The following is a 10,857-nucleotide window of genomic DNA, read 5'->3' as shown; positions in this document are numbered from 1 at the left end:
CACCTGAGTGAGTCACACCTGAGTGAGTCTTTACACCTGAGTGAGTCTGTACACCTGAGTGAGTCACACCTGAGTGAGTCTTTACACCTGAGTCTTTACACCTGAGTGAGTCACACCTGAGTGAGTCTTTACACCCGAGTGAGTCGCACCTGAGTGAGTCACACCTGAGTGAGTCACACCTGAGTGAGTCTTTACACCTGAGTGAGTCACACCTGAGTGAGTCTTTACACCTGAGTGAGTCACACCTGAGTGAGTCTTTACACCTGAGTCTTTACACCTAAGTGAGTTACACCTGAGTGAGTCTTTACACCTGAGTGAGTCTTTACACCTGAGTGAGTCACACCTGAGTGAGTCTTTACACCTGAGTGAGTCACACCTGAGTCTTTACACCTAAGTTAGTTACACCTGAGTGAGTCTTTACACCTGAGTGAGTCTTTACACCTGAGTGAGTCTTTACACCTGAGTGAGTCACACCTGAGTGAGTCTTTACACCTGAGTGAGTCACATCTGAGTGAGTCTTTACACCTGAGTGAGTCTTTACACCTGAGTGAGTCACATCTGAGTGAGTCTTTACACCTGAGTGAGTCTTTACACATAAGTGAGTCTTTACACCTGAGTGAGTCTTTACCCCTGAGTGAGTCTGTACACAGATCCAACGGCCTCTTTGTGGCTCTTCTATCAGAGCTGCTCGTGTCTGTTTGGTGGCTTCTTTAATCTGAACACCAACATTTACACCACAAGAGGTAAACGTCTCTCCTTTGAAACCTCCGGACTCGTCCGACAGGAATGAAAGGGAGAGAAAACCCAAAGCAGTGAAACGAGAGATGACAGCGTTTCACTGCTGCAGCAGCAGCATTAATACATTATGTGTGATAGTGAGCGGGATGCTTGGGATCTTCAGAAGAGCAACTTCTACTGAAGTGTTTCTCCGCAGTTCATCATCTAACAAGTAGAACTGTGTGAACACGCACAGCAGCACCTGCTTTACAGACTAAATGCTCTGACTTCATCTCTGGCTGCTCAGAAAAACGACGAGTCTGCATGTTTGTTTATTGACGTATAACAAAGACATTTCTTGCCGCAGTCGGCGTTAACGTGGGGAGGAGGTAAGAGTGGACGGACGGGTCGAACTAACACAGGACTTTCACCCCGGAGACCTCGGTTCATGTCCGCTGTGAAACTTAAATAACGGAACAAACACTTATATCTTCAGACCGCGACGCTCTACTGAACATTACCGAGTAGTTGCGTTTTTAAAACTTGTTTCCCTTGAAACACAGCTTAGTTTGATGGAACGCGACGTTGGAGACGGAGCTGCTTCTCAGACCTCACGAGCAGTTTGTTGAGCGTCATGATTTTAGGAATCACCACCAAACCTCCTGAAATAATATCCAGGTCCTCATCTGCTCTCCTTCAGTAACAGTTAGTGAGAGGACATATCTGTGTGTTTACAGCAGAGTGAGGATGAATGGAGGACACTTCATCTCTCCCTTTACCTCCAACTCCCCCCCTCTCCCTCGCTCTTATCAACCGGGGGAGGACAAAGGTTTATGTCGGCCTTTCACTCTGTCTCACGGTGAGAGATGGCTGCAGTGCATCGTGGGTAACAGAATCCAGCTGTGTGTGTGTGTTTGTGCTGGTGTGAACATGTGCAGGAATGTGTGTGTGTGTGTGTGTGTTCTGTTTCGTGTCATGGTGACGGCGATGTTTGTCTTTTATCACGCCGCCTTATCCTCGCTCGTACTAAAGAAGAAGAAGAAAAGTGGATGAAGCAGAAAACTAATCAGGAATTCATGACGGAGAAGAGAGAACCCGTTCTGCTTTGGTTGCTTCCCAATATGATGATGATGAAGAAGATGAAGACGTTACTGATTATTGTTACTTGTTGTGTATCAGAACATCGAGCTGCTGCGGTAGAAGTTCAAGAACTAACCGGAACTTCTTTTAGAGTTTTGTGTGTTTGATTCTCGTCTGAAGAGATTTAGATTCAGAACTGAACTCGGCAGTCAAGACTAAAGGACTAAAGGCTCTCTGTGGCTTAAAACAGCACCAGTTATTTAGACATGTCCTCGTCTTCACTGCAGGTGATTACAGATCAACACTCGACCATCCACGAGGACTCGTCAAGAACAAAGCATTAACAAAACATCATTTAAGTTCCTCCACGAGGAACATGAAAATAAAATAACTCAATGCTCCATGAAGCTATATGAAGGAGCTCACAGAGCATCAGCTGGTCGTCTACTCCATCACGGACTGGACGACATGCAGACTGTAGTCCTGGATGTAAACAGACTCCTAAAGACTCCATCAACTCTGTCTACACACACAGATATTCTTTCCTCTACTTATTAAGATAAAATGATGTCTGCCTTCGTTTTAAGAAAACATCTCAAAACGTTCGCCGGGTTGGGAGGTGCTGATGACGGCGACGTCAATGATCCGTCAAATACCAGAGAAGAAGATTCTGAGCATGCTCAGTGAGCTCATCTTCCTCTGACGTGCTAACTAACAGTGAATGATGGTAAAGCTGAGGCGGACCAAATAACACTGACACACAAACACTCCGCTAGTCCGCCATCGTTTTCTGTGGCTCATTGGAGAAAACGACAACGGGCGAGAGATGACGTCATCGTCTCCCAACCCACACGTCCACACTGATACGGAGTAACCGACGCTTTCAAAAATCTAAAACCTGAGAGGATGTTTTGCAGAATATGCGTTTTGTGTTCAGACGAGAGGCCTAAACATCGAGGAGAAGTTTAATAAAATGTCTATATATACATGTAGACCGGGCCTGAAACTGACCTTCTGTCTCAGCCCGACCCGCTGGGAGGTCAGAGGTCAGGTTCAGCTCCAGACTAACAGCGCTGAAGGGTGAAGGCATTGAGTTTGTTAAACAGGGAGGCTTCAGCAGCAGGTTTGAATCCTGATCCTCTGCGGTTGTGGTTTGTTTCTACCTGACCACCCAGACACTAAGTGTTCAGGAACAGCAGAGCTGCACCGTTTACTTGGGATAGAATATATCCAGATGTGTGCATGAGTAGTTTCTCTTCTCTCGACTCGTTCATCCATATTCCATTCATTCCTCAGTCATCAGATCATTCAGTCAGAGTCAGCTGCACCCTGAAGGGAACGACGAGCAGCTCTGATTATATTATTATTGTCCTGTTGTCGGAGAAGAGCTGCTCTCTAAGCTTAGACATGGACCACAAACAAAAGCAGTGAAACGCCTCTTTGTGGCGGCAACCCCTGAGAATAATGGTGATGATAACAGCTCCTTTTCTTCTGGCTGATGTGACGTTAACAAAAGGATGACAGATATTTTCTTTATGTTCTCGTAGACGTAACACTTCACAAACACTAGAGTGTCTCGGTTATTTTAAATTCAGTTGAATTGTAGTAGAAGACGTGAGAAAGATCTGATTCTGATTCTGCACATTGGATATTAATCCAGAATGTTTGTCACTTGGATGTCTGGGCTTCACCATGCAGAGGGATTTTGACTAAACGGCTGCTTTCTCATTCATCTGCTGAACGTTTGACTGAAGTCTTGGTCGTACGAGCAGGATTCACGTTCAAGTGTTGGCCCAGAAACAGAAACAGCGACTGCACCAACAAGTCTCTGCGGAAACCAAGTCGTACTCGGAAGCCGATTTATAAAACCCGAGAGCCTGTCAGAGATCAGACATCACTCTGTGGTTTACAACAAGATGAGGCAGATAGAGAGATTTGTTCCACACTGTGTTGTGTCAGTAGCAGATCTTATTTTTCACTTTGGCTTATTGTTTATTAGAGGTTTGATCTCTAAAACTTCTGGTTTGTGTTAAAGTCCCTAATTTGGTTATTAAACCTTGTGTTTGCCACGAAGATGTCAATGCTCTCTCTGTCAACAGTCACTTTTCTGTTTCCTCCACTTACTTCCTTTCCTTCCCCCCCGTCTTCCCTTTGCGCTTAATAAAGACAGATTTTGAGAGAATATTGCAAATTCCTGCCGGCTGACGGGCTCTGACCTGGTGTGTCATGAGGAGAGGGGAACGAATGCAGAAGAGAGAGGGCAGAAAGGGAACGGAGGCACATTGTGTGTGTATGTGTGTGTGTCAACACACTCGCAGCATAGTGTATTTACCTTGGATGTGTTTGTATGTAGCCGTGTGGTGCTGCGGGTGTCGGGCTGCTTTACTGCACACTCCGTTTCACAGGCAAAAGACCATGTCGTAAACACACGGAGGAGGCTGACGGGGTTCCTCACTGACCTCCAGGAGGGGTCGCCCTGGGGGGGCTGTGTTAACCCGTGGCCTCGGCCTCTGGGTTCCTGATCCCTTGGGGTGTCTGCTCATCAAGGATTTAGAAACAGAATATTCACTATGTGTGGAAGCGAAGGTTTGTTGGGTAAAGTGTGCTTGCATGCTTTGAATGTGAGTGTGTGTTTGTGGAAGGGATAAAGACAAAATCCTCAGGCATTCATTATGAGCAAATAGAATTAAGGGTTTAGGAATTACATTCAGAAAAGACTTCTTGCATAACTTCAATTTCTTCCTCAGACATTGTTAAGAGTAAAACTATTTACAGCCTATTTTATGTCCCAATTTGTTTCTTGCTGTAAAGCCTCCCTCTTTAACTGTGACCTGCTTGTTAAGCGAATGGTGATTACCAGCAACCATTTCCTGTCTCTTCTGTCTTTCAGAGATTAAGAGCTGACACCATGCTGCCTTACTTCCTGCTCTTCTTCCTCTCATCTGGTCTGGTGTCATCCTCCGACTGCCCGGCCGACTGTTCCTGCCAGGGACAGGACTCCATATTCTGCATTCAGCGGCGCTCCAGCGTCGTGCCTCGTGTCCCCACCACCACGCAAAATCTATACATTTTCCAGAACGGCATCAACACTTTGACCCAAGACGACTTCAAAGGCCTGGGGGAGTTAGAGTTGCTGGATCTGAGCCAGAATGAGCTGGCAGAGATTCCAGATGGTGTGTTTGAGATGCTGTCAAAGCTGAAGAACTTAGACCTGTCCTCTAACCACATTGCCCACATTTCCAAAGACAGTTTTTCTGGGTTGGTCCAGCTGGAGAGGCTGTATCTCCACGCAAACCGCATTCAGAGCATCCATTCGGAAGCTTTTGAAGGTTTGGAGATGCTACTGGAACTTAAGCTCCAAGGAAACCAGCTCACCTCTCTGCCATCCCTTAGTTTCCTGAGACTTCTGCTTCTAGACCTCAGCTACAACAACATCCCAACCCTGGGACCCTCAGACCTTCAGACTCCCCACTTGGAGGCCCTTAAGGTGGCCTCGCTGGGGCTTACTGCTGTGGATGAGGGTCTCATAGCTTCTCTGGGGAACCTCCATGAGCTTGACATCTCCACAAACCAGTTAACTGAGGTGCCCCAGGCCCTGAAGCAGGACTCCCTCAAGGGGCTGATCAAGCTCAGCCTGGCTACCAACCCATTGGGCGAGCTCAGGGTGGAGGACTTCCAGAAACTGAGTGGGCTTCAAGAACTGGATCTCAGTGGACTTAATCTCCAGGGATTTTCCCAGAGTTTCTTCCAGACCTTCCCAAGGTTGATGCACCTGACTGCAGCTGAGAACCCATTTAACTGCTTGTGTCCATTAGCCTGGTTCCCAGTTTGGCTAAAGGATAAGGATGTGAATCTCGGTAGGCCTGAGGAAACCAGATGTCACTTCCCTCTAGTTAATGCTGGGAAAATGCTTTCAGCGCTCGAGCACAAAGATTTTGGGTGTCAACCTACCACAACAGTGCTGATTGGCTTCCCCATTGGAAGTACTCCGGTTCCCCAGATTCCCACCACATCTCCAGAGACCATCCATACCAACGCTATTCCCCCTCCTCCTCCTCCACCCAGTGAGGCAACCGTCTCCTCAAAGACGGTCAGCGCCCTTTCACCAGGACCTCCAGTCTCCCCAAGCTCCACCAGCAGGGATCTAGGTGAGCACATCTGCCCACCAAACATCTGCCTCAATGGGGGCACTTGTAATTTTGATCCGCTGGGTCAACTCAGCTGTCTGTGTCCGTCGGGAACCTCTGGCCTCTACTGTGAAAATGTGGATGATGTTCCTGAGACACCGAAGCCTTCAGCAGCAGAGGTTTTGCTGGCTGCCCCTGCGGTGCCGGCTGAGCTTGATGCTATCAGCTCTCGGCAGGTGACCTCCACTTCCATCCTTCTTGACCTGCACCGCTTCATCGAGACACGGCCACACATCCGTGGCATCAGGTTGACCTACCGTAACCTCTCAGGGCCTGACCGCCGCCCCATTATCCTGAGTGTACCGGCATCCTACCCCGAGTACACTTTGCGTGGGTTGAGACCCAACTGTACCTACTCTGTCTGTGCCAGCCCCCTGGGTGAAAGAGTCAACTCAAGGGCCAACAGCTCTGTAGAAACAGGGTCGTGTACGGAGGCTCGCACCGAAGGGCTTCCCCTGTCGTCCTCGGAGTCCAGGGTGGAGACACAGAGCCCGCTGACGTACACGCTCATCCTCGCCATGGCTGCACTGGCACTGGTGATGGGTTTGGCCGTGGTAGCTGGCGCAATTATCTGTGTCCGAAGGAGGAGGCAGTCCAAGGCAGGAATGGAGCTGGAGCTGGGCCCGGCAGATCCTGATCCCATGGAGCTGGAGGGGATAAAGGCCTGCCTGGAGAATGGGGGAAATAGTACATTACCCCACAAACAGCCTGAGATTGACCGCTGTCACACTTCTCAGCCGCCTCCATCTTTGCAACAGAATGGGGGTTTGGACTATGAATTCCCCTTGATGCAAGGACACTGTCCATCAAATAACAATCTATCATCCTTAAAGCCATCTTATTTCTAAGATGCAATGAACTGCAAACACTTGTAACGACATTGGAGGCAGTGAGCTCATCCGGATTTGAGAAATCCTGCTATGGTGGTTAAAATTACAATTTTCATTCCAATATCAGATATCCACAAGTTGAAAAGTGGCACTTACTATCCTTTGGTTGACTGGATCATCTATTTTAGAGACACTGAATGATTACAGGATATTTGAAATGTGCTGAACCACTGTGGGACCGTGATCAGGATGGTTTAAAGTCATCGAGATGGTGGTGAAACCTAAACAAGTGATTAAACTAAGTGCAATCGACTAGAAGGGTCTTAGTAGCTGACTGAAAACGGAAGTGCCTTTTTTTGCATTGACACATCTGTAACCAGTGGCTCTTTGTTTTCTATCTGTGTTTGTTTAAAAGAAACTATGTGAATATGGTGAAATCCTTTTGCTGGATTTGGGAGGTACCGTCTGGAGAAAAAGGGCCCCATCAGCGTTTGGGCTACCGAACCAGAGGAAGTGGTTTAAATGAAACCAGTGATGCAGATGTGAGACGACCACACGATTCAGTATTAAAAATGGGTTTTTCAACCAACTCCAACGGCTCCGTGGGGACTACAACGAGAACTTGCACAGTGTGGGACACTGTTCACAAACTGCCGCAAGACTGATGATGGTCACATAAAGAAATGCAATAACTTTGCAGATAGGTTGACGACAGTAAAAGCTGTCTGAATATGTTTCTGTTGACATTATTTAATCTGAAAGTCTTCACAGTTGGATTCTTCAGTGTCAACAGATCCACCATCATGCTCTCCACACATCCCGAAGCTTTTGGTTGGAGATGAATCTGCTGTGAAAGAAAAGAAGGACTGAAGGAATGGACTCTGCCTGTACTGTTCTGTGCCGTGACGGGAAAGCTGTTTTGTGTAGCTTATATTATGATATTCTGTTTTTGTCATGTGTTTATTTTGTGTTTTTGTTGATGATGTCCATTCAGTATTTAGCTGTGGCTGCGAGTTGAACCATTATTAATTATTCTCACTTGGAAAAAAAGTCAGCTTGAGGCTCCGATCACTCCGAGACGCGTCGCCGGCAAAACCGTTGTTTTTCTTTCGGTTCGGTGCGGCGTGCAAAAAAGTTTAAATATCTTCAACTTGACCAACGCAGCCAATCACATCTAGCAAGAGGCGGGCTTTACTACTTTACAGCCTACTTCCTGGTTTGATGCCGGTACATGTGGTAGGAACGGACAAAGTCAAATACGGACGACAGGTTGATATTGTCATTGACATGACTGAAGCTCACCTTATTATTCAAACACTCATCTGAGAACACATGCATGGCGTTGTGTGAGCAGCCAGGTGGATCCGTCTGGACTTGAATTCATTAGTCCCCGTTAATTATGTTTGTTCGCCTGGTTGTGCACGCACCCCCACTCCACAACGCTCACCATCTGTTTCTGTCAAGAGGCGTTTTATGAAACGTCCGTTGCGACGCGTCTCGGTGCGATCAGCCGCTAAGTCACCGTGGATCTTTTAGTTTACTATTTGCATTTTAGGTGACATAGAGCTGAATCTTCCCGGAGCTACTTGTAGTGAGTGCAGAGTAAACACAAGCTTAAAACCAGCAACAATCAAATATCGCAGTCATCTCTACATCATGCACAGAAGGATTTAGTATTCTGTTTCCCAAAGTGTGTCTGAGGAACTCACTAAGTTTATTTTCTCTGCCAGCGCTCCACAAGGACAAACCACAGACTGTTCCTTCACAGCCAAACCTCACAAAGTTGTGTTCAAAGACCTTTTTTTTGCCACAGAAACCACTCCTATAAAGCAGCACACGCGTGCCGAGAAAAGAAAGTGAGTTCAAAGAGCTCGAGAGAGGTTTGCTGTGAGCTTTAGGCTGCAGACCCAACTGTTGATCCAGACATCTTTACCCCTCCAGTGTGTTCTGGTCAACACGGACTATTGGTGTGTGTTTATGTGTCTGGAGACTGTTTTGCTTGTTTGCAGCCAACCAGACGGTGAAATGCACCGTTCTGGTTTATTTGTTCCCTCTTTTCTTTCTCGTCTGGGTGTTGTTCGTCTTTCTTTCTTACGTCTTAGCTATCTTAGCAATGTGCCTTAGCCACATTGGTGCAGAGCCTTACTGATATCTCGTAGTGGCCAATTACACGCTGATGTGTATTTCAAGAACATTTGGCCTCGCATGACAAAGTTTTAACAAAAAGTCCTTCCTTCCTTATCAGTTACAGTAACAGCAAAAAGCCTGGCGACTGGGTTCCATCTGTTCAGGTGTTTGTTAATCGAGTCCATGCACTTCACTCCAGCACTGTCCAAAATCAACTTCTCCACTTTCTTCACTCTGTCAGTATTCCACTATAAACACAGACACAGATGCTCGATATATCAACTGGAAGAGAGGCAGGAAATGTTTGAAATCTTTTTCAAAGTGTGTGAAAACCTTCCCTGATTGTTGAGGGGGAGCCTTTCTCTTTGTTCTTTTTGTATTGTTTTGTGTTTGTCGTTTACGTCAATTATAATGTTGTGTGTCTGCCAGAGAAGGCAGTGCTGAGAGAACAACAACAGTATTAAAATGTTGAGTTTGAGTCTCTGCTCTTTCATAACGGTGCAGTAATGTTTCCTTGTGGATTTGAGGAATGCGGTCCCATCGGAGGCTGCGAGTGAGTTGTGAATGCTGTCGCAGAGAAACGCAGAAAAGATTTCCAGCAACAACAGAAGCCGATTACACAGCCTGTATCTCTCAGTACCTCATTACACACACACACACACACACACACACTAAACTCAACCACAACAGGATCACTGTGTGACGTTGAGCTCATTTAAGCTAATAGCCAGGAACAGACGCCAGTGGAAAATATTACTAAACAACACACAGTTAGACATTACAGAGCTCTGCTGCTTTTATCGGCTGGTTTCTTGCTGACTCAGCATCTTGACATCTTGCACAAAGTAAACAAAGGAACAGCGAAAGGATGAACGTCCACACTTACACTGACAGCATTTTGTAAATCTTTACAAGCAGGGGAACGTTTTGATTATTGATTCAGCTTTAAACAAACAGGCAGTCCTGGTTCAGGGTCACTGATCGGTCTCCAAGGCTAACAAACGGAAACATTAGTGACTTCACCGTCCAGGTATGTCTGACCTCAACCGCCAGTCCACACTGGAGACGTCCAAGACGTGGAGGATCATTTATTAAATGGGTGTTTTGATATGTGTTGAACTCACATGAATAATGACTACATATCATTTAAGAGTCTTAAACTCTTCTCTGTGGTCAAAAGAAAGTGACTGTTGTTAGTTTGTTAAGGTGACAACACGTTCAGAGGGGCTGTAAAGTGTTAGCGCTCGCTGGGAAGAGATCGGACGCAGACGATGGCTGGTTAGTTAGCTAGTTAGCTTGTTAGCTTGTCCTCCTCTGGGGCGGCGGGCGGGGGAGTGAGGTGCTGCTGGTCACAAGCCTGCTGTTAGGGTCGTTTTCTGCTACCAGTGTAGCATTAGCACCACTAGTTAGCCAGCTAATTCCAGCATGCTTACATACTACACTGGATACAGAAAAGGAAACCACCATGAGATCATGTGTTAAAGCTGCATTCTCTCTAGTGTCCACCAGGGGGCGACTCCTCTGGTTGTATAGAAGTCTATGAGAAAATGACTCTACTTCTCTCTTGATTTATTACCTCAGTAAACATTGTAAACATGAGTTTATGGTCTCAATCTCTAGTTTCAAGTCTTCTTCAATACAGCATGATGTTCATTTAGTAACTTTTGGTCCATTTCAAGCATTTCCAGCCTGCGCAGCTTCACCCCATAAAAGTTCCCAAAGAACAAGCACATCACAGCGGACGGAATCCAAAGAATACTTAGTGGATGAGAATCTCAGAGTATAACTGCTTACATTTTTAATGTTATGTTGATGGACACTGTTGTCTCACAATTCAGAGCATGATGGAAGTCAATGGTTCTCACTGTTCAAAGTGTTTGTACCGGGTTTCATAAGAGTAACTTCATACCAACTGA

At 46.4% G+C, this 10,857-nt stretch overlaps 1 protein-coding gene across 1 annotated transcript in view; it reads left to right on the top strand.

Annotated features, from left to right (window-relative positions):
* The window catches only part of LOC116400447 (vasorin-like), an 18,182-nt gene extending 7,927 nt beyond the window's left edge, over positions 1 to 10,255 (top strand). The window contains exon 2 of the mRNA XM_031878283.1: positions 4,688 to 10,255. Within this exon, the coding sequence (XP_031734143.1) occupies positions 4,706 to 6,832 (2,127 nt within the window). The 5' untranslated portion in view covers positions 4,688 to 4,705 and the 3' untranslated portion in view covers positions 6,833 to 10,255. The remainder of the gene's footprint in view (positions 1 to 4,687) is intronic.
* Positions 10,256 to 10,857: the final 602 nt, after the last annotated feature.

The sequence above is a fragment of the Anarrhichthys ocellatus genome, unplaced genomic scaffold, assembly GCF_004355925.1.
Source record: "Anarrhichthys ocellatus isolate YVR2014 unplaced genomic scaffold, GSC_Weel_1.0 scaffold171, whole genome shotgun sequence".
NCBI classification, from domain to species: Eukaryota; Metazoa; Chordata; class Actinopteri; order Perciformes; family Anarhichadidae; genus Anarrhichthys; species Anarrhichthys ocellatus.
The sequence above is the reverse complement of the archived record's forward strand: the minus strand, read 5'-3'. Positions and strand labels throughout refer to the sequence as shown.